We start from the raw sequence: 23,657 nt of genomic DNA, 5'->3' as shown, positions 1-23,657 counted from the left end.
ATTTTATTCTAGATTTATTTACTTGGAGGCATCTTTTTTTTTTTTTTTTCAACGTTTTTTATTTATTTTTGGGACAGAGAGAGACAGAGCATGAACGGGGGAGGGGCAGAGAGAGAGGGAGACACAGAATCGGAAACAGGCTCCAGGCTCCGAGCCATCAGCCCAGAGCCTGACGCGGGGCTCGAACTCACGGACCGCGAGATCGTGACCTGGCTGAAGTCGGAGGCTTAACCGACTGCGCCACCCAGGCGCCCCTACTTGGAGGCATCTTAAAAGGACTTTTCAGTCCTCTTTTCTACTCGTTGAGTACCTCTACTTGACAAAGAATTGTAGAATATAAGAACTTGGGACAGGATGGTGTGTGTGTGTGGGTAAGTGTTGAGGGAAATGAAAAGCAAGAAAGGGAGAGGAAAAGAGATGGGAGAGAGGGACGCAGGAGAAAAAGATAGATGTATTTAAGAAAGTTTCTCTTAAGTTTTGTTTTCTTGTCACCTCCATCTTTTTTTATCAAACCCCTCAGGAACATGAAATCAGGAAACTTCTCAGCTACTACAGAATTCCTCCTCCTGGGACTGTCAGAGGATCCACAACTGCAGCCCCTGCTATTCTGTGTGTTCCTGTCTATGTACCTGGTCTCTGTGTTCGGGAACCTACTCATCATCCTGGCCATTGTGTATGACTCCCACCTCCACACCCCCATGTACTTCTTCCTCTCCAACCTGTCTTTTGTTGACATCTGTCTCACCTCCACTACCGTCCCAAAGATGCTTGTGAACATCCAGACACAGAGCAAATCTATTAGTTACACAGGCTGCCTCACCCAAATCTGCTTCGTCCTGACTTTTGCTGGATCAGAAAATGGAATTCTGGTAATGATGGCCTTTGATCGATTTGTGGCCATCTGTCACCCATTGAGGTACAAGGCCATCATGAACCCCAAGCTCTGTAGGCTGTTGGTTCTGCCGTCTTTCCTCATTAGTGTTCTGGATGCCCTTCTCCACACTTTGATGGCACTGAGGCTGTCCTTCTGCACAGACCTGGAAATTCCCCACTTTTTCTGTGAATTAGCTCATGTCCTCAAGCTTGCCTGTTCTGATATCCTCATCAATAACATCCTTGTGTACTTAGTGACCAGCCTGTTGGGTGTTGTACCTCTCTCTGGGATAATTATCTCTTACACTCAAATTGTCTCCTCTGTTCTGAAAATCCCATCAGCTGGTGGAAAGTATAAGGCATTTTCCATCTGTGGGTCACACTTAATAGTTGTTTCCTTGTTCTATGGGACAGGTTTTGGGGTATACCTGAGTTCTGCAGCTACTCACTCCTCCCGGAAGAGTGCAATAGTATCAGTGATGTATACCGTGGTCACCCCCATGATGAACCCTTTTATCTATAGTCTGAGGAACAAGGACATGATGGGGGCTTTGAGGAAGCTCATCTCTAGAATATCAGCTTCCCATTAATGTGGCAGCTGCTTTGGGCTTACACACACTGCTGCAATTTGACAGAGAGAAATAATGTGCGATCCAGAAAGCCTGACCAACATTGAATATATGAAACCAGAGGTCAGGTGGTGAGGGTAAGAATTTTGGAATCAGACCAGCTGGGTTTGAATCCTACCTCTGCTGAAACATAGCCATGTGACCTTTGACAATTTATTTTAACTCTCTAAACTCGGTTTCCTCGTCCATAAAATTGGCATGATTATATTAGTTTATATTTGGAGGGGGTGTGAGATACTTCAACTCAATCAGTGAGGATGCATGCCTTCAACTATAATAAAGCAAAATTCTCAGCTCCAATAGGGTCAGATGATAAAAACAATTATCTTTCCTTACAAAAATTTCAGGGATGGGGCACCTGGGTGGCTCAGTTTGTTAGGTGTCTGACTTCAGCTCAGGTTATGATCTCCCTGCTTGTGAGTTTGAGCCCCGTTGAGTTCGAGTCCCGGGTCGGGCTCTGTGCTAACAGCTCGGAGCTTAAAGCCTGCTTCAGATTCTGTCTCTGTTTGTCTGCCCCTGCCCTGCTCTCTCTCTCTCCCCCTCCTCAAATATAAAAATAAATAAATAGATAAAACTTCAGGGATATTGTAGGTCCAGGCAGAGAACCACAGGGCTGCATTTCACTCTGCCATGGGTTGGCTTTTGCCTACAGTCGTCTTCCTGGTGGTCCCTGATGCCTGCAACAGTGCAGAGACCTTTCAGACCCAGAAATGAAAACCAACAGCCTCTCCTTGGGTTTCTTTTCAACACAAACATAATCGTTCCAAGGAGACATCCAGAAGGCATTGTTTTTATCATGAGCCCAAATTGAGATAAGTGTCCTGTATTGGTGTCGTATTGCCATTGTAACACCTTACCACAAGCTTAGCAGCTTAAAACAACATGAATGAATTCTGTTGCTGTCTGAAACCAGCTACGTGAGCTAAAGTCAAAGTGTTAGGTTCCTTCTGAAAGCTCTTTTGAGAAAAAGCTATCATTTAATTGGTACAGAATTTCTGCTTGGGATGATAAAAATGTTCAGGAGATGGATAGTGGTAATAGTCATACAACATTGTGAATATTCTTAATGCCATGGAATTGCACACTTAAAATGGCTGAAATAGTAAATTTTATGCTATACATTTTTTACTACTCCTCCTCCCCCCTAAAAAAATTCATTCCAATATACCAAAGCGTTAAACACAAGAATCAGAGGGGTTAAATATTTCAGAAGATGATATAAGAAAATATTTTTATTACCACAGAGAAATTAAGCATTTCTTAAAAGAATGAGCACAATCCAAAAGGTAAAGACTAAGAAATTCAAGCACTTTGGGGCAGCTGGGAGGCTCAGTTGGTTAAGCATCCTACTTCAGCTCAGGTCATGATCTCGCGGTTCGTGGGTTCGAGCCCTGCGTCGGGCCCTGTGCTGACAGCTCAGAGCCCGAAGCCTGCTTCAGATTCTGTGTCTCCCTCTCTCTCTGCCCCTCCCCAACTCACGCTCTGTCTCTGTCTCTCAAAAATAAATAAATGTTAAAAAAATGTTTAAAAAGAAATTCAAGCACTTTACAAATGAGCCACTAAAGCAAGTGACTCATTAAATGAAAATTCAGAAATGTTCTTTCAATATCACAAGAATAAAAAAGCAGGGAAAATAAACTTCCCCGAAATATTTCCTGATGAGATCTTGCTCACCCTGCCCGTATCAATATGATTTTAATAGCACAGACACACCTATTAATATATTCCAGCACAATAAAAAATCAATCCTTTTCTTCCCTCCCCTGGTAACCACATTCTACTTTCTGTCTTTATGAATTTGCCTATTCAAGTTACCTTAAACTAAAATTATACAATATTTGTCCTTTTTTATCTGGCTCATTTCACTAATGTTTTCAGGGTTCATCCATATTGTAGCACCTGTCAGGATTTCATTCCTTCTTATGACTGAATTATGTATATATGGTTCACACCTACAATTCTCAGGCTTCCTGATATCATTGATTACATACAGATGCCATTGGTTCTATCTTAAAATTTTTTTTAAATGTTTTTTCATTTTTGAGAGACAGAGACAGATTGTGAGCAGGGGAGGGACAGGGAGAGAGGGAGACAGAGAATCTGAAACAGGCTCCAGACTCCAAGCTGTCAGCACAGAGCCCCATGCGGGGCTTGAACTCACAAACTGTGAGATCATGACCTGAGCCAAAGTGGACCCTTAACCAACTGAGCCACCTAGGTGCCCCCATTAGTTCTATCTTTAAAAAAAGGAAGACTGGAACTCAGCCGAGGAGGGCATGTCCACATTTGCAAGCTCTGTGATATAGATGTGAGCAGAAACAGAGAAATGAGTGGTGAACACCTAGACTCATAAGATCAACCATCTGGAATTCCTCATTTCTATTGTTTTAGTCTTAAGAGAATTTGCACTGCCTTGGGATCAGAATGACAATATAATTGTTTGGCTAATGAAGAGCTTTGGGTATTGATCCTCCAGAGGCACAGAGACTATAAATTGTGACATCCTCACTCAACAGCCCTGCCCCAGTAAAGACACAGCATACCTGTGTCTCATCCCAGCAATGATCCCTTTCGCCCAGGGGCCTGGTGCTTCACTTGGTCCCTTTCCTCTTCCTATGGATAGAGCTCTGGTCTCTATCATTCAACACCTAGCAGAGACGACCTGCATTATTCCACAGTGATGTCACCTAGGTAAACCGATGTCCCATAGTATTTGGAAATGAGGGCCTGTATTTTACTACGTTTATCCAGCAGAAACTTTGAGAAGAGTACATACATAAAAGGATTAAAATCAAGATATCTGTTTGCCTCCTTCCTGTCTTCTATCTCGTTGACATGTTCCCTTGTATCTTTCCTCCAATCCCCAAATAGTTATCATTCTGCCAGTCCCCTATTCTCTCTCTATAAGGAAATACTATTTTCCTTCTCAGTAAGAACATGCTCATTTGCAAATATGGTGATTGTTACCAAGAGGTAGCTTGGGCATTTTCCCTCTAACTTTTAATTCCTTATCTCTTTGCCAGGCTGTGAGGTCTCTGTGGAAGGAGCTGGAGATCCAGATAGACTTATCAGTCTGATTACCTGTTTCTTGTAATAAAGCTATCAAATGGTTTTGTATTTTATTTTACTTTTATTTATTTTTTTTAACATTTATTTATTTTTGAGAGACAGAGAAAGAGCATGAGCGGGGAAGGGTCAGAGAGAGAAGGAGACACAGAATCCAAAGCAGGCTTCAGGCTCTGAGTTGTCAGCACAGAGCCCAATGTGGAGCTTGAATTCATGAATTGTGAGATCACGACCTGAGCCAAAGTCAGATGCTTAATCGACTGAGCCACCCAGTTGCCCCCAAATGTTTCAAATGATCAAAACAGAATGAGTAGTGTAATTTTAAAAATGACAACTCCTCAACTCTTTCCAGAATTAACAAATGTTTACTCGTTGCTTTACTAACTTTAAATCTTTCTTCAAAATAACAAAATAATATGCATAAAGAAGGCATCTCTCCACTTAAGTCTTTCCTTTCCCAACATGGTGCTTGCATTTGGTGATACTCCTGCCTGCCCAGGAATCAACATTTCATTGCCTTGTTACCACATCATTTCCATCAGATTCATCAACAATATGGAACTCAGAAATGAAACAAGCATTCTAGAATTTCTTCTCATGGAAGTGACAGAGAATCCAGAACTGCAGTCCCTCATCTTCAGCCTGTTCCTGTCCATGTATCTGGTCACCATCTTGGGAAATCTGCTCATTGTCTTGGCTGTTAGCTTGGACTCCCACCTCCACACCCCCATGTACTTCTTCCTCTCCAACCTGTCTTTTGTTGACATCTGTCTCACCTCCACTACCATCCCAAAGATGCTTGTGAACATCGAGACACAGAGCAAACCCATTAGTTACACAGGCTGCCTCACCCAAATCTGCTTTGTCTTCGTTTTTGCAAGTTTGGACAGTTGTATTCTTTCAGTAATGGCCTATGATCGCTATGTGGCCATTTGTCATCCACTGAGGTACAATGTCATTATGAACTTCCATCTCTGTGGCCTTTTGATTCTTCTTTCCCTGTTTTTTAGCATCGTGGATGCCCTGGCGCACAGTCTGGTGGTGTTGCAGCTGACCTTCTGTGCAGACCTCGAAATCCCTCTCTTCTTCTGTGAGGTTGTTCAGGTCATCAAGCTCGCCTGTTCTGACACCCTCATCAATAACATCCTGATATATTTTGCAACTAGTATATTTGGTGGTATCCTTCTGTGTGGAATCATTTTCTCTTACACTTAGATAGTGTCCTCTGTTTTGAGGATGCCACCAGCAGGTGGAAAGTATAAAGTACGTGTGGGTCTCACCTCTCAGTTGTCTTTGTTCTATGGGACAGGTTTTGGAGTCTACATTAGTTCTGCCCTTGCCGACTCTTCCAGAAATGCTGCAATGCTTTCAATGATGTACACTGTTGTCCCTCAAATGATGAACCCTTTCATCTACAACCTGAGGAACAGGGCATGAAGGGAGCCTTGAGGAAACTGATAAGTAGAACTTCTCTTCTGTGACTGTGTTAGCTGCGTGGACTGGGGTTTCTAGAATGAGTCAAGGTGACAGAAATATTGGGTGAGCCAGAATGCCTGATTCTTGCATCCCCAAGTTCTTCTAAAATGACTATAGAACACGATGGGTAGTTTCATCTTAACTTTGGGTTGAAACTTTATTTGTTCTTTGTACAGTTCTGTGATGTTTCAAGAATGAGTTCCATTGTCAAACTCAGTTTCTTTGGTCAGGTCCATAAAGCTGAACACAAGGTAGGGCATTTAGTGATTTTGTTTCAACACTCAAAGAAAAGAAGTTGGATGGATCATGGAGAGGATCCAAATAAGTCTGTTGTCATAGAGACAAAATTCTGCCAATTCCACAGATTATTATACTTTTTGAACTGCACCTCGGAAATAAGCCTGCTATGACACACAGGAGGAGCTGATCTTTTATACCTAATTTGGCAATTGCCTGAGTGATCACTGGTAAACTGTATCTGTGCAAAGACACTATCAGCATCTATTACACTCAGTTTCATCATCTGTAAAATTGCTATAATCTGATTATCTCAGTGGCTTGAGATGATAGTGAAATGATTTATCTTAATTAGTAAACAAAACAAAACAAAACCCTTTGTTCCTGCTAAAAGAAAGTAACTGTGCCTCTAAAAGACACAAGCAATAAAGAATGTTATATATATATTTTTAAGTTTTTATTTTAATTCCAGTTAGCTAACATATCGGGTTATATTAGTTTCAGGTGTACAATATAGTGATTCAACACTTCCATACATTACCTGGTGCTCATCATGAGAAGTGTCCTCTTGACCCCATCACTCATTTCACCCATCCTCGCCCCCCCACCTCCCCTCTGGTAATCATCAGTTTGTTCTCTATAGTTAATCTATTTCTTAGTTTGCCTCTCTCTCTTTTTTTCCCTTTGCTTGTTTGTTTTGTTTCTTCAATTTCACATATGAGTGAAATCATACAGTATTTATCTTTCTCTGACTGAGTTATGTCACTTAGCATAATATTCAAGTGCTCTGAATGGCAAGATTTCACTCCTCTGAAGCAGACTCCAGGCTCCAGGCTCCGAGCTGTCAGCACAGAGCCTAATGTGGAGCTCGAACCCATGAACTGCAAGATCATGACCTGAGCCAAAGTCGAAATTTTGAATCTGGCCATTCATGGAGCCCTTGAATATATGATATGATATGATATGCTATAAAAAATATAATATAATAATATATATAATATACCATGTCTTTATCCATTAGTCTATCAATGGACACTTAGGCTGTTTCCATAATTTGGCTATTGCAAATAATGCTGCAATAAACATCAGGGTGCATGCATGTATCTCTTTAAATTAGTGTTTTTGTATTTTTTCGGTAAATATCCCGTAGCACAATTACTGGATCATGGGGTAGTTCTATTCTTAACTTTTTGAGAAATCTTCATACTGTTATCCACAGTGGCTGTACCAGTTTGCATTCCCACCAACAGTGCATGACGGTTTCTTTTTCTCCACATCCATGTCCATGCCTATGGTTTCTTGTGTTACTGATTTTAGCCAAGGAATGTTATATTATTTTTTTTAATGTTTATTTATTTTTGAGAGAGAGAGACTGAGCATAAGTGGGGGAAGGGCAGAGAGAGGGAGACACAGAATCCGAAGCAGGCTCTAGGCTCTGAGCTGTCAGCACAGGGTCCGACGCAGGGCTTGAACACACAAACTGAGATCATGACCTGAGCCGAAGTTGGACACTTAACCGACTGAGCCATCCAGGTGCCCCTGGAATGTTATATATTCTTAAAATTTTTTTTTAATGTTTATTTATTTTTGAGAGAGATAGAGACAGAATGCGAGTGGGTTAGGGGCAGAGAGAGAGGGAGACACAGAATCCAAAGCAGGCTCCAGGCTCTGAGCTGTCAGCACAGAGCCCAATGCAGGGCTTCAACTCACAAGCTGTGAGATCGTGACCTGAGCCGAAGTTGGACGCTCAACTGACTGAGCCACCCAGGCGCCCCAGAAATGTTATATATTCTTGATAACTACTTAAGAGGTAGGGAATATAGAGGAAAAATTATTCATTTTTCCATGTGGTGATTGTGTCTAGGGCTTGTTTCCATCACAGGCACTGATGGCTGCAACAGATACAGGCATCTTATCCAGATATGATGCCCGAAGACAGACGTCTGTCGAACTCTGGCTCTATTGTTACTTGACATTGCCTGGAATCATCCTGAATATATCCCCTTTAATCTATTCCCTGAGAATAGGATTGTATGCCATCCACTTAATGTAACCTTGGTGTGGCAAAAATAATTACTGATTGTATGAAATGTAACTCCTGCTGATGAGTCTACCCTCAAAAGCATTGTAAGCACTTAGGACAACGCATGACAGGTAGCAAGTACTCCACAAGATTTAACTGTTATCATTGTGTTCCATATTTTACATGGCTTAATATAGCCTATATATTCTTAAGTCTTGTCTTCTCGCATATTTTTACCGCTGGCTTCAGCAATTTGCTTCATTTTGTTATAGTTATTGTTTTTTAATATTTATTTGTTTTTGAGAGAGAGAGAGAGAGAGAGAGAATGAATCTGAAGCAGGCTCCAGACTTTGAGCTGTCAGCACAGAGTCTGATGTGGGGTTCGAACGCATGAACCATGAGATCATGACCTGAGCCAAAGTCAGACACTTAACCGACCGAGCCACTCAGGCACCCCTCTTTAATTTCTTTCATAAGTGTCCTATAGTTTTCAGAGTACAGATCTTTTACCTCTTTGGTTAGCATCATTCCTAGGTATCTTACTGTTTTTGGTTTTAAATGTATTATTTATATCAATATATACGAACTATACTTTCACAACTAAAACTGGTATCAGACTTACTGATGTCATTCTTTGGATAGAGATCCCTTCATTAATAGCTAAAAAAAAAAAGCAGACTGCATTTCAATTAGTGAAGGATGGTGTACCTATATTTGCAAAGGATTAAAATGGAGATGAACAGACCCAGATGGACATGGTGTACACCTGGTCTTATGGGGTCAAGAAAGCACCATCTGTAATTCCACCGTTCTAGAGTCTTGGTCTTTAAGGATTTACACGGCCCTGGGATCTCTGGGACAATAAAATTTCTTGGTTAATAAGGAGCTTTGGAAATTAAACCTCCAGGGATACAGAGACTGCAATCTGCCTGTGCCCATCTCGTTCAACAATTCCTCCCGTGAAAAGTAGTAGCATTCCTGAGTCTCCTCCCATAGATGATCTGTCTTGTTAGGAGCTTGGGTCTCACTCAATCCCTCTGCCCTTCCTGAGGGCAGATCTTCCATACGGTACATCAGAGATGGCAGTCATCCTTCCACTATGATGCCAACCAGGTAACCTCACACCCCTTACTCAATGTTTGGAAATGAGGGCAGGTGTTTGACTACAGGTTCATCCAGGGGAAGCTGTGAAGAGAGCACACACACCACATGATTGAAACCAACTCACCCAGGGTCCTCTCGTTTGTCCGTTGTCTTCTTCACGTGTTTCCTCGTGCTTTTTATTAATGCTCCATTTACTAATATCATATTCACTCTCGAGTGTGGCCAGGACCATTTCTTCCTGAATAGAAATCTGTCTTTCAAAAAACATGATGACTGTTATAAAATTTTCTGACATTTACTTGCAGTTTAGAAGTGGTAGGAGGGCAGGAAGTTTGGAAAAGTTCACCTTGACATATGTATGTATTATCTCAGTTGTCTGCCTATGACATCTCTGGGGATCCAGACAGACTCTTAAGCTGCCTCACCAGTTTGTTTCTCTTTATAAAATCACCAAATGTTTTAATAAACAGAACATCATAAACAATGTAGTTGTAAAAAATGACTACCTAGTCATCCTTTCCAGACTTAACAATTGTTGATGCCCTACTATATCAGCTTCAGTCTTTTTCATTTTTAAAGAAACAGAATAATACACATACAGAAGGCACCCATATCTTATTCCTCTCTATTAGTCTCCATCCCATCCCAAGATGGTTTTTGCCTCCAGTGATGCTCCTCCTGCCAATCTCGGAAACACACATTTGATTAAATCTATCTTTTCCATCAGATTAATCACCAATATGGAATCTAGAAATGACACACATGTTTCAGATTTCCTTCTCATGAAAGTGACAGAGGATCCAGAACTGCAGTCCCTCCTATTCAGCCTGTTCCTGTCCATGTACCTGGTCACCATCCTGGGAAACCTGCTCATCATCCTGGCCGTCAGCTCGGACTCCCACCTCCACACCCCCATGTACTTCTTCCTCTCCAACCTGTCCTTTACTGACATCTGCTTAAGCACAACCACGATCCCAAAGATGCTGGTGAACATCCAGGCCCAGAGTCAGAGCATCACTTATGCAGGCTGCCTCACCCAGATCTGCTTTATCTTGGTTTTTGCAAGTTTAGAAAGTAGTCTCCTTGCAGTAATGGCCTATGACCGCTATGTGGCCGTTTGTCATCCACTAAGGTACACAGTCATCATGAAGCCCTGCCTCTGTAGTCTGCTGATTCTACTCCCCCTGTTCATTATCATCGTGGATGCCCTGGTGCACAGTCTGATGGTGTTGCAGCTGACCTTCTGCACAGACGTCGAAATCCCTCTCTTCTTCTGTGAAGTTGTTCAGGTCATCAAGCTGGCCTGTTCTGACACCCTCATCAATAACATCCTGATATATTTTGCAACTAGCCTATTCGGTGGTATCCCTGTGTGTGGAATCATTTTCTCTTACACTCAGATAGTGTCCTCTGTTTTGAGGATGCCATCCGTGGGCAGAAAGTATAAAGCGTTTTCTACGTGTGGGTCTCACCTGTCAGTTGTGTCTTTGTTCTATGGGACAGGTTTGGGGGTGTACATTAGTTCTGCTTTTACTAACTCTTCCAGAAACACTGCAGTGCTTTCAATGATGTACACTGTTGTCCCTCAAATGATGAACCCTTTCATCTACAGCCTGAGGAACAGGGATATGAAGGGAGCCTTGAGAAAACTTGTAAGTAGGACACCTTCTCCTCTGTGACCATGTCATTGGCATTGGACTGGGATTTCTGGAATGAGTCAAAGCGACCAAAATATAGGGTGAGACAGAATGTCTGAATTTTGCATCATCAACTTCTTCTAGAAATACAAGGTATCATAATGGCCATGTGCATTAGGAGAATGAATTTGCACTTTATCCAGCTCTGTTGTGTTTGGCAAGTGATTTCAAATCTCTAATCTCAGCTTCTGAGTTAGATTCCCCAAAAGAAGAACCTGAGTCAGGGGTTCTTGTGGTAGTGATTTTGTGAGGTTTGTTTTCAGAAGAGAAGTGGAATAAGGTGGATAAGGCAGGGCAAGAATCTAAATGAGGATGTGGTGATGCTACCCAATTCCAGAATCATACTGTGAGAATTGAACTTCAGTGTTGGAACTCCTTGGAGGCCACATGTGGAGATTTTTACCCCAGTTCAGTGATCACCCAGTCCAGTCACTGGAAACTGTATCTGTGGAGGTCAACATCAGCATCCACTACGCTCAGTTCCATTAAATATACATTGACATTATTAGGTTATCTTAGTGGTTTGACATGATAGGGGATAATTAAACTTTATTAGTGAGGAAGTCTTTGATTGTAATAAGAAAAAGATCCCCTGATTCTAATATGCTCAAAACATGAAGTTTTTTGAGGTGAAGGATATGTTAATTAACTGTCTTGTAGTAATGAGTACTTAGTGTATACGTATATCAAGTCACCACCTTGTACACCTTAAATTTACCCAGTTTTGTTAATTATATCTCCATAAAGCTGTACAAAAGAGATGTTTCGTTGTAAGGACTTCAGAAGTAGGAACGTGCAGGAACTGGACAGTAAGTCTTCATTCATTGTTCCACATGGTGGCTTCCTCTTCGGTCTGGCTCCCCTTGTGGTCCAGATGGTTGTAACAGATTGAAGGGATCTATGGAAGAATGCATTTAGAATCTGGAATATGAGCATGTTTCCTAAAGTTTTCTTGTTAAAATATATACAAAATAGTACATAAAATGTACCTATAATTAAAAAAAAATAGTAGCCTAGTGAAAGACATATGCCTCTCACCCAGGTGAAGAAATAGTGCCACAAAGAATTCACTTGATGGTGTCCCAGCCACATTACCCTCTCTCTCCCCAGTGACAAACACTGTATTACATTTTGTATTTATTGTTTTGTTTGATGTTCTTCTATGAGGTTGAATCCTATGAAGTTGTCAGTATTTGATCATATTTGCCCTGTAAAATGGGCAATGGGATTCAATGTTATTATCACCCATATGTATCCCTATCCATTTTGTCAATTTTCTTCTTTTTGAACAAGTTAAAAGTTAAATTTTAATGTATGCATTTTGTGTCTTGATTCCTTTTCTATCTTTGTGTTTTCAAAGTGATTTTAGCAGTAATTTATTTTCATCTCTGTTATTAAGTATCTGTGACAAGATAGGTATTCTTGTGAGGTTGAAAGATGTTTTGGCTGGTATTGTCTTCATCTATAAAGAAAATTGCTTTTCAAATCAGTTTGAATATTATCATAAACTTTTTTTCTTATTTTAAATGTTTATTTTTGAGAGACAGAGACAGAGAGACAGAGCATGAGCAGGGGAGAGGCCAAGGAAGGGAGACACAGAATCCAAAGCAGGCTTCAGGCTCTGACCTGTCAGCACAGAGCCCAACACAGGCTGGAACTCACAAACCATGAGATCATGACCTGACTTGAGCTGAAGTCAGACGTTTAACTGATTAAACCACACAGGTGCCCCTGAATATTATCATTAACATTTAATGGAGGGGAAAAGAATGTTTTATATTTGGAATAGATTATTACGTATATGAATATACTTCTTCTCCTTTAGATATTTAAGTTTATTTATTTTTTGGGGGGGGGGGAAGGGCAGAGAGAGAGGGAGAGAGAGAGAATCTCAAGCAGGCTCCATATGGTCAGTGCAGAGCCCAACACAGGGCTTGATCCCATGAACCATGAGATCATGACCTGAGCTGAAATCAAGAGTCAGATTTTTAACCAACCGCACCACCCAGGCACCCCTGGATATTTCTAAAGACTTTTCCTAAGTGATTGAATCACTTAACAAGCTCACCAAAATTTCCTGGTGATGCATATCATCACCTGCATGTTTTCATTTATACTGATAATCTAGCAGGCATAAAATTCTTTTATTATTTGGCATTTCCCCTATCAATGAGGTTGAATATTATTTCATATATTTATGAACCATTTATTTTTAGTCTTGTTAAATATCTGTTTATGGGGGCACCTGGGTGGCTCAGTTGGTTGGGTGTCCAACTGCAGCTCAGGTCATGATCTTGTGGTTTGTGAGTTCGAGCCCCACGTCGGGCTCTGTGCTGACAGCTCAGAGCCTGGAGCCTACTTCAGATTCTGTGCCTCCCTCACCCTTTGCTCCTACCCTGCTTACGCTCTCTCTCTTTCAATAATAAATGAACATTAAAATAAATAAATATCTGTTTATGGCTTTTCTTTTTTGCAGAAGTTCTTTTTTTTTCCAGCTTTAAACCATTTTATTTTATTTTCCTTTTTTTTCCCCTGGCTGGATATTTATGGTTTTTCTTTCTTTTTTTGTTAAATTTATTTTTATTTTTTGACAGAAAAAGGGAGAGTGCGAGCTGGGGGGGGCGGGGGTGGGCAGAGGAGAGAAAGAATCCTAAGCAGGCTCCAGGCTCAGTGTGGAGCCTAACACGGGGCTTGGTCCCACTGCCCCGGGATCATGACCTGAGCTGAAATCAAGAGTTGGACACTCAACTGATGGAAACACCCAGTCGCCTCCATCTTTATTTTTTCTGATTGAGGTACAATTGGCATAAAGCATTATATTAGTTTCAGGTGTACAACACAATGATTCAATATTTGTATACATATTTTGAAATGATCACCACAATTAGTTAGTAGTGGTCATGATAAATAGTTACAAATATTTATTTCTTGTGATGAAAATTTTAAGATTTCCTCTCTTAGCAACTTTAAAATATGCACTACGATTTATTGCATTACATCCCCATGATGTATAATTGGAATTTTGTACCTTTTGACCACCTGCACCCATTTCCCCTACCCCACTCCCCACCCGTCCCTACCTCTGGCGACTACCAATCTGTATTTTGAGGCTCAGGTTTTTGTTTTGTTTCGCTTCATTTTGAACTCAACATATAAGTGAGATCATATGGTATTGCCTTTGTCTGTTTTACTTATTTCACTGCACATAATGCCCTCTAGGTCCATCCATATGTCTTGAATGGCAGGATTTCCCTCTTTTTTATGGATGAATAATATTCCATAGTTTGTATGCACACCCGTGTGTGTGTACATTCATATGCCAATCACATTTCTTTATCCATCTAATGCTGTTGGACACTTAGGTTGTTTCCATGTCTTGGCTATTTGTAAACAATGCTGCACTGAACATGAGAGTGTACATATCTCTTTGAGACAGTGATTTCATCTCCTTCAGACATATTCCCAGAAGTGGGGTTGATGGATCATATGGTAGTTCTATTTTTATATTTTTGAGGAACATCATACTGTTTCCCATAATGACTACACCAATTTACATTCCCACCAATAGTGGGCCTGACTTCCCTTTTCTCCATATCCTTGCCAACACTTCCAAAAAGAAGTGTACAGAAACCATTTCAGGCTTCCAGAGGAGCCCAATCAGGTTACAGATACAGGCTTATTAGAGCCCATAACTTGGGCAACAGTTGGGGAAGTATGCAGTCAAACACATTACAGGAGAAAAGTGGGAATTGTACCTCTATTGTCTTTTTGGTGATAGCCATTCTAACATGTGTGAAATGATACCTTATTGTGGTTTTGATTTGCATTTTGTGATGACTGGTGATGCTGAGCATCTTTTCATGAACATGTTGGGCATTTGTATGTAAAAACCTACAGCTAATATCCTAAGTGGGGAAAAACTGAGAGCTTGTCCTCTATGGCCAGGAACAAGACAGGAATTTCCACTGTCACCACTGTTATTTAACAGTACTGAAAGTCCTGGCCTCAGCAATCAGACGAGAAAACGAAGCCAAGAGCATCCAAATCAGCAAGGAAGAAGTAAACTCTCACTATTTGCAGATGATGTGATACTATACATAGAAAACCTAAAACACTACACCAAAAATTTGCTAGAACTATATGTCTTCCTTAGAAAATATCTATTTAGTTCCTCTGCTAAATTTTTATTTTTATATAAATGTTTGTTTTGAGAAAGAGAGAGAGAGAACAAGCAGGGAAGGGGCAGAGGGAGAGGGAGAGGGAGGGAGGGAGGGAGGGAGGGAGAGCGAGCGAGAGAGAGAGAGAGAGAGAGAGAGAGAGAATCCCAAAGAGGCTCCACACTGTCAGTGCAGAGCCCAACTCAGGGCTTGATGCCATGAACGGTGAGATCATGACCTGAACCGAAATCAAGAGTCAGATGCTCAACCGACTGAGCCATGTAGGTGTCCCTTCTCTGCCCATTTTTAAATCACAGTGTTTATTTTTTTCTATTGAGTTATATGTTTTTTAAAATATATTTTGGCTATTAACCTCATCAGATAGATGATTTATAAGTATTTCATTCCATAGGTAGGCCTTTCATTTTGCTGTGCAGATGCTTTTTAGTTTGATGTAGACACACATTTATTTTTGCAATTGTTGCTTATGTTTTTGGTGTCATAGCTGTTGCCCAGACTAATGTCAAGGAGATTTTCCCCTATGTTTTCTTCTAGGAGTTGTATGGTTTTCAGGACTTATGTTTAAGTCATTAATCCATTTTGAGTTAATTTTTGTGAGTGATGTAAGATAGGGGTTCAATCTCATTCTTATGCATGAGGATATATAGTTTTTCCAACACTGCTTACTAAAGAGATTATCCTTTCTCTTTTGAGTATACTTGACTCCTTTGTCAAATACAAGTTGATTGTATATGTGAGGGTTTATTCTGGGCTCTCAGTTCTGTTCCATTGGTCTATGTGTCTGATTTAATGTGAGTATCACACAGCTTTGATCACTGTAAGTTTGTAGAATAGATTGAAATCAGGACATCTGATGCCTCCATCAGAATTGTACAGAAACCAGGGCACCTGGGTGGCTCAGTTGGCTCAGTGTCTGACTTCAGCTCAGGTCATGATCTCACAGTTCATGAGTCTGAGCTCTGTGTTGGGCTCTGTGCTGACAGCTCAGAACCTGGAGCCTGCTTTGGATTCTGTGTCTTCCTCTCTCTCTGTCCCTCCCCCACCTGTGCTCTGTCTCTCTCTCTCAAAAATAAATAAAACATTAAAAAAAAAAAAAGAAGTGTACAGAAACCATTTCAGGCTTCCAGAGGAGCCCAATCAGGTTACAGATACAGGCTTATTAGAGCCCATAACTTGGGCAACAGTTGGGGAAGTATGCAGTCAAACACATTACAGGAGAAAAGTGTGAGCCTTGTGTTTTCGCAGCCTCCCTCTTTGCTGAGCCCAGGAGTATAACCACATGTACCTGTGTAAAAACTGCCCATTGGTTTCCTGTGGTATCTGGGGACTTGTAATGCCAAGCCACATTGCTCTCAGCTAGAGGATTTGGGAGCCAATCCCTAAGGTTTACCATAAAAGTTGGTGCCCTATGTGTGTGGTCCTAACCCTTCACTCCTCAGGGATAAGCTGAGTCTGGGATTCTCTCCTGGTTGTAAGGTGCTGTCCCAGCGGGTGGGGTCGATGGTGTGAGCATACCTCAGCTTTTCTTACCTGTTTCTATGTAGGTCCTTTCTCAGTCCCCTGATATGTATGAGCCACCCAGCCAGTTTCTGAGTTTCTCTCAAAGGAAATTAATCTGTGTGTACCAGTATGGTCAGTGTAGGAACCTCGTATTCTGCCATTTGGTGATGTTGGTGAGAATTCATTAAGTTTAAACTTCTAATAAGGTCAATATAAGGTCAAATTTATTTAATTCATAGAATTGGGTAATGTTAAGGAGTGACAAAGACACATTAGGGTCCTATAAAAATGACAGTTTTGTGGGACAAGAATGGTCAAATACTGGAAATCAAATACTGTCTGCATGAGGGGTGCCTGGGTGGCTCAGTCGGTTGAGCGTCCAAGTCTTGGTTTCAGCTCAGGTCATGATCTCACAGTTTATAGTTTTGAGCCCCCTGTCAAGTCCTCTTCTGTCCCTCCCCTGGTCACACTCTTGTGTGCTTTCTCTCTCTCTCTCTCTCAAAAGAAATAAATTAAAAAAATACTGGCTGTATCAATGTAATATCTGTCTCCATGGTCACATTGCCTCTTTCTGTGTCTCCTTCACTCCCATCTATTTTATAAGGAAACATATCATTTATGGTTAGGACCCACCCATTTAATGCAGTATAAGTACATCTCTTGCAAAGGCCCTTTTTCCAAATAAGTATGTTCATCCTTTCATTATATACAAGTTACTTTACTTTTTTTTTAATATTTATTTATTTTTGAGAGAGAGAGAGAGAGAGAGCGTGAGCAGGGGAGGGGCAGAGAGAGAGGAAGACCCAGAATCTGAAGCAGGCTCCAGGCTCTGAGCTGTCAGCACAGAGCCCGACATGGGGTTTGAACCCATGAACTGCGAGATCATGACCTGAGCCGAAGTTGGACACTTAACCAACTGAGCCACCCAGGCGCCCCCATTATATATGAGTTACTAATCACAAATTAAGGGGATTGGGATATTAGCCATATTGGACTGAGGGCCACCATTTAACCTCCACCAGATGTCTTTTGGTTGACTCCATCAAAAGGCCTGTTATCATCTGACCCTGGGAAGGACAATTTTCTGTCTCTGGAAATCAGGTGCAAGTATGGCATCCATATTTGCTGCCACTATCTTGTGACTTGAAGAGAACCAGTCCTAGGACAAAGCCACCAAATGGAGAAACAGAGTGAGGCCTACTCCCCTGTTCCTGTACATTCCCTATCTCTAAAGTCCTAGTAATGACAAACAACTGTTTACCGTTTGACCATATTAGAGATAGGAATTTTTTCTTATTAGAACCAAAGACTTCCTCACTGATGAAGTACAAATAGCTCATAATTATTTCAGACTGAGATGATATCATCATACCAATTTTATAGATAATAAAACTGTGTATAGTGAATGCTAAGATTGCCTCAAAAGAATACAGTTTACCAGCGAATGGTCTCTATGATTACTAAATTGGGGTGTAAAAGGTGAACTCCCTTGCCTCACTGTAGGCCTGACTTTGGGTTTCCACTGACACGTTCTATTGTGGGATAGATGGAAGCCAGTGTCTAGATCTGACCACAGCTGCACTTCTATCCTGTCTCTGAGCTATCCATATTCTACAGCTTTCCTTTTTCTGAGAATCATCCATATAAACATTATAAAACTTTAACTTCTGCCTCAGGTTCTGCTTCTATGGAACTGAGAAAAAAATTGAGGAATTGCAATAATTGGTCAAACATAACAAAGCTAAATAAATGTAAAAGTCAGGTTTCAATCCCAAGTCAAAATGTACTTGGCTGTTATGTTATCTAGTCATGTTAGAGGTATTTGATGAAAGAAGAATCTAGCATCCGAGTCCTCATATGACTCCTATAACTTTGATTTATTCTAAACACCCAGCCCAAAGTGGATGGCACAATCACAGAAGAGAAGGTATCCTACTGACAAGTTTCTTCAAGACACCCTGCATGTCACTGTTCCTCAGACTGTAGATAAAGGGGTTCATCATTTGAGGAATGACAATGTACATCACTGAAGCCATGTTAGTCTTTCTGGAAGAGTCAGTAACTGCAGAATTAATGTACACTCCAATACTTGTCCCATAGAACAAGAACACAACTGACAGGTGAGACCCACAGGTGGAAAAAGCTTTATACTTCCTGCCCGCTGATGGCATTCTCAAAACAGAGGAGAAAATTTGAGTATAAGAGAAAATGATTCCAGAGAAAGGAACACCCCCAAGTAAACTAGCCATAAAATATACTAGGATATTATTGATGAGGGTGTCAGAACAAGCAAGCTTGACCACCTGACCAAGCTCACAGAAGAATTGTGGGATGTTCAAGTCCTTGCAGAAGGAAAACCGTAGCACCATCAGACTATGGAGCAGGGCATTGGCACTACTAATGAACAGTGAGAGCACCATCAGCAGACCACAGAGTCGGAGGTTCATGATAACGGTGTACCTCAGGGGATGGCAGATGGCTACATAGCGGTCATAGGCCATTGCTGCAAGAAGAAAATTTTCCAAACCAACAAAAACCAAGACAAAGCAGATCTGTGTGAGGCAGCCTGCATAAGTGATGCTCTGATTCTGTGCCTGGATGTTCACCAGCATCTTTGGGATCGTGGCTGTACTTAAACAGATGTCAGTAAAGGACAGGATGGAGAGGAAGAAGTACATGGGCGTGTGGAGGTGGGAGTCTGAGCTGATGGCCAGGATGATGAGCAGGTTTCCCAGGATGGTGACCAGGTACATGGACAGGAACAGACTAAAGACTAGGGGCTGCAGTTCTGGATCCTCTGTCAATCCCAAGAGAAGGAATTCGGAAACTCCTGTTTTGTTTCTGGGTATCATGTTGTTAATGAATCTGATGGAAAAGATGGAGTGAAAATAAAATAAGATGAGTGGTCCCCGACCGAGTGGCAGCAGCATCAATGGGGACCTTGTTAGAAATACAAATGCTGGTATCACTCCAGACATGCTAGTGATAAACTCTGAGGTGAGGACCAGCGACTGATGTTTTGGCAAGCTCTCCGGATGAATTTGATATATGCCAAAGTTTGAGAGCCAGTGCCTTCTAAAAAATGAAAATGAAAAAAAAAAAACTATTTAGAATCAATGTGAACATTTCAATCTTTCCCTCTGCTAATTTTTCCCTCTATCATCTTCTTCCCTCCTTTCCCACTATTGGCCTTTATATCACCAGCTCTGTTTCACACACTGTGCTAAGTGCTGAGTCTAAAATGAATAAGAATGGTGCTTCCTTCAGAAGTATTTCTTGCCTTCGAACAAATAGATGAGAATAAAGTTATCCCATCTCTCCTGCAGAGTATGCTTCCCAAACTTTGACATGCTCAGAATCATCTGAAGGTTTGTCAAATTACTGATGACTTAAATCATATTACTCCATTCTCCCCTGGGGACACTCAGATGAGACGAGATTATATCATGGATGTGAAGTACACAGTGTATGGAAAAGACTAGATCTGAGTTCAGGTTGTTTGACTGCTGATTTGACAGTCTTTTTTTTTTTTTTTTTAATTTATTTAAACTCCAGTTAGTTAAATACAGTGCAGTTTTTAAAAATTTAAATCCAAGTTAGTTAACATACAGTATAATAATGGTTTCAGAAGTAGAATTCAGTGACTAATCTCTTACATATAACACCCAGTGCTCATCCCAACAAGTGCCCTCCTTAATGTCCATCATCCACTTAGCTCAATCTCCCCACCCGTCTCTCCTCCAGCACCCTCAATTTGTTCTTTATATTTAAGAGTTTCTTATGGTTTGCCTCCCCCTCTGTTTTTGTCTTATTTTTCATTCCCTTCCCCTCTATCTGTTGTGTTTCTCAAATTCCACATATGAGTGAAATCATGATATTTTTCTTTCTCTGACTGACTTATTTCACTTAGCATAATACACTCTAGTTCCATCCATGTTGTTGCAAATGGCAAGATTTCATTTTTTTGATTGCCAAGTAATATTCCATTGTGTGTGTGTGTGTGTGTGTGTGTGTGTGTGTGTACCACATCTTCTTTAATTATTCATTATTCATGAACATTTGGAGTCTTCCTATACTTTGGCTATTGTTGATAGTGCTGCTATAAACATTGGGGTGCATGTGCCCTTTTGAATCAGCAAATCTTTTATTTGAATCAGCAGTATTTTATTGCATTTTAAATACAGTGCACTATTAGTTTCAGGTGCACGATACAGTGATTCAACATCTCATAATACCAGGTGCTCAACACAAGTGCCTTCCTTGATCCCCGTAACCTATTTGACCCATCCCCCCACCTCCTCCCCTCTGGTAACCATTAGTTTGTTCTCCATAGTTAAGAGTCTGATTCTTGGTTAGCCCATATCTCTCTTTTTGCTCTATGCTCATTTGTTTTGTTTCTTAAATTCCTCATATGAGATGAGTTGAGTGTCTTGACCAATCATTGTTAATGCCTCTGGATGATGCAGCATTAGCATTCTTAAACCATTTCTCATGTTTCATAATTTCCTTTTAAAATTTTAATATTTTCATCCTGAAAAATGCCTCAAATCTTTTCCCTCAGCTACAAGGCATGTCCACCTGTACCCATGAAATAGAGTAGCAGTGTGAAAAAATACAGTAGGTCATGGCATCCATTCAAGTATATCCCCTGCACCCAAGCATAGATTTTAAAATGTTGCTTATAAACCTGAAATTCATAGGACTCCTCCATGGACATGTTAGTCACCTGTGTTAGTGATTCATTCTAAGAGAAACTGGACAACTATGTCAATGATGTTCTCCATCCTAAGGGGACTTTTCCGACCAAGGTGATAGGAAGGGTATCATTTTTAAAGAACAGCTAAATGAGAGAAAAAATAAAATGCATAGACTCTTAAGGAAATAAAGGTAAATCACAGCAGTTATTGACCCTTGGAAGACAAAGACTTTCAAGAGAGTACAGATTTATAAGATACTCGTAAGATAATCAAGTGCCCTAACAGAAATGTTTCTGTAAAGCAGTCGTTCTCCTTTGCCTGGGGGAGACAGAAGTGGTCATGACAGCCTTTATCATTTGGTGTGTTACTCAGACTCAAACATTCTGAATTTAATCCAAACCACCACTTGCTTTGTGAATAGGGAAAATTGTTCAACGGTATGAGATGCCTTGGTGTCCCTGATGTAGAGTGGAAATTGTCAAAGTCTTATGGGGATGCTGCAGTGATGAGCAATGCATAGAAAACAAGCAGCCAGCACAGCACTGAGTATATGGGACCCTCCTAATAACATTTCCTATTGTGTGTGTGGTGTTTGGTCCATGAACAATGGCACCTGGAATATTTCAGTTCTCAGAAGGAAGCAGTGGGGTGGGCAACAGAGGAAAGACAATAAAAAAAGAGTACATCCCTAGCATGATAACTGCAAATTTCAGGGAAGCATTTATGAGCTGAACCTCTAGCTGGGAACCTTCATTGTGTGGAAAAGGTATGAAATGAACACGAATGATATCAATATTCATTTGGCATGGGCAGATGATGAAATATATAGCAATTAAAATGAATTAAATAGTAAAATGAATCATATTTATAAGTTGAGAAAAAATAAAAACCTATATATTATGCTAAGTGAAATTAGTCAGAGAAAGACAAAAATCATATGACTTCACTCATATGAGGATTTTAAGAGACAAAACAGATGAACATAAGGGAAGGGAAACAAAAATAATATAAAAGCAGGGAGGGGGACAAAACAGAAGAGCTCATAAATATGGAGAACAAACTGAGGGTTACTGGAGGAGTTGTGGGAGGGGGGATGGGCTAAATGGGTAAGGGGCATTAAGGAATCTGCTCCTGAAATCATTGTTGCACTATATGCTAACTAATTTGGATGTAAATTTAAAAAATAATAATAAAATAAAAGCAAAAAATGTAAAAAAAACCTATAAAAATTTATATGACAGTAAGTCTATAGCATGAGAAAACATGAAATATATATTGAAATCTTTCAGATAGTAATCCATAATAAAAATAAACCCAAGCAAAAAATAGCAGAGATAACAACAAAGGTCCATGTTTCCCACTGGTTGACATCATTAAATTTAGACACTTTACTGTCCTCATTCTAGGTGTTTTTATTGTAACATAATATAGATATAGGTGAAACCCCCACATCATAAATCTGCACCATCAAATCTTGATTCTTTTCCTTCCCCAGGGGAACCACTACACTCACTTTATATACATTATTCCCCTGTGATTTTTACTATGATTGGTATTATCATTTTATGAAAATTACATTCTCTTGCATTTTAAAAGCTTCATATAAATGGAATCATACAGCCCATACCATGTAAAATGAGCATTCTTATGGAATTTATTTTCTGATTATGTTGGTATATTTATTACTATTTATTTCTCCATTCCCTATCAGATAGATATGATGTTAATGCCTTTTATCCTATACCTGTTTATGAAAACATGTGCAATATAAAGCCATGCATGGGGGGATGACATCATATTCAAGATTGTATTGTCTCTGAGAAGGGGAACAAAGAAGAACTGGGTAGGGACGCCTGGGTGGCTCAGTCGGTTGAGCGTCTGTCAACCTAGGTCATGATCTTGTGGTTCCCAAGATTGGGAACCACATCGGGCTCTGTGCTGACAGCTCAGAGCCTGGAGCCTGTTTTGGTTCTGTGTCTCCCTTTCTCTCTGCCCCTCCCCCACTCACGCTAGGTCTCTCTCTCTCTCAAAAATAAACATTAAAAAAAATGAAAAGGAGGTGTATAGAAAGAGGTGCTTTCTTTTTGCGCGCGCGCGCGTGTGTGTGTGTGTGTGTGTGTGTGTGTATAACTTTATAAAAATGACCTGAAGCCAATACAGCAGAAAGTCAACATTTA

General features: G+C 40.6%; 3 protein-coding genes and 1 pseudogene across 3 annotated transcripts; 3 read left to right on the top strand and 1 right to left on the bottom strand.

Annotated features, from left to right (window-relative positions):
• The first annotated feature begins 509 nt into the window (after nt 1–509).
• Nucleotides 510–1,463, top strand: LOC109253945 (olfactory receptor 7G3-like). Its single transcript, XM_053896668.1, has one exon. It carries the CDS (start codon nt 525–527, stop codon nt 1,461–1,463), a length of 939 nt encoding a protein of 312 aa, XP_053752643.1. The 5' UTR covers nt 510–524.
• Nucleotides 1,464–5,108: 3,645 nt separating this feature from the next.
• Nucleotides 5,109–6,137, top strand: LOC109254176 (olfactory receptor 7G1-like; annotated as a pseudogene).
• A 3,996-nt stretch (nt 6,138–10,133) lies between these two features.
• Nucleotides 10,134–11,087, top strand: LOC109254175 (olfactory receptor 7G1-like). Its single transcript, XM_019427874.2, has one exon. The coding sequence runs from the start codon at nt 10,149–10,151 to the stop codon at nt 11,085–11,087; it is 939 nt and encodes a 312-aa protein (XP_019283419.2). The 5' UTR covers nt 10,134–10,148.
• Nucleotides 11,088–18,696: 7,609 nt separating this feature from the next.
• LOC109254174 (olfactory receptor 7G2-like) lies at nt 18,697–19,659 on the bottom strand. The gene has a single exon (XM_019427872.2). It carries the CDS (start codon nt 19,633–19,635, stop codon nt 18,697–18,699), a length of 939 nt encoding a protein of 312 aa, XP_019283417.2. The 5' UTR covers nt 19,636–19,659.
• Nucleotides 19,660–23,657: the final 3,998 nt, after the last annotated feature.

This window comes from Panthera pardus, unplaced genomic scaffold (assembly GCF_024362965.1).
Source record: "Panthera pardus isolate Hobbes unplaced genomic scaffold, ASM2436296v1 HiC_scaffold_8, whole genome shotgun sequence".
In the NCBI taxonomy this organism is placed as follows: Eukaryota; Metazoa; Chordata; class Mammalia; order Carnivora; family Felidae; genus Panthera; species Panthera pardus.
Note: the sequence above shows the minus strand (reverse complement) of the source record. Positions and strands in the feature narration are given on the sequence as shown.

What these genes read in the sequence shown, in the direction of transcription:
- LOC109253945 (XM_053896668.1), top strand. Translation starts at nt 525, where the DNA reads ATGAAATCAGGAAACTTCTCAGCTACTACAGAATTCCTCCTCCTGGGA.
- LOC109254175 (XM_019427874.2), top strand. Translation starts at nt 10,149, where the DNA reads ATGGAATCTAGAAATGACACACATGTTTCAGATTTCCTTCTCATGAAA.
- LOC109254174 (XM_019427872.2), bottom strand. Translation starts at nt 19,635, where the DNA reads ATGATACCCAGAAACAAAACAGGAGTTTCCGAATTCCTTCTCTTGGGA.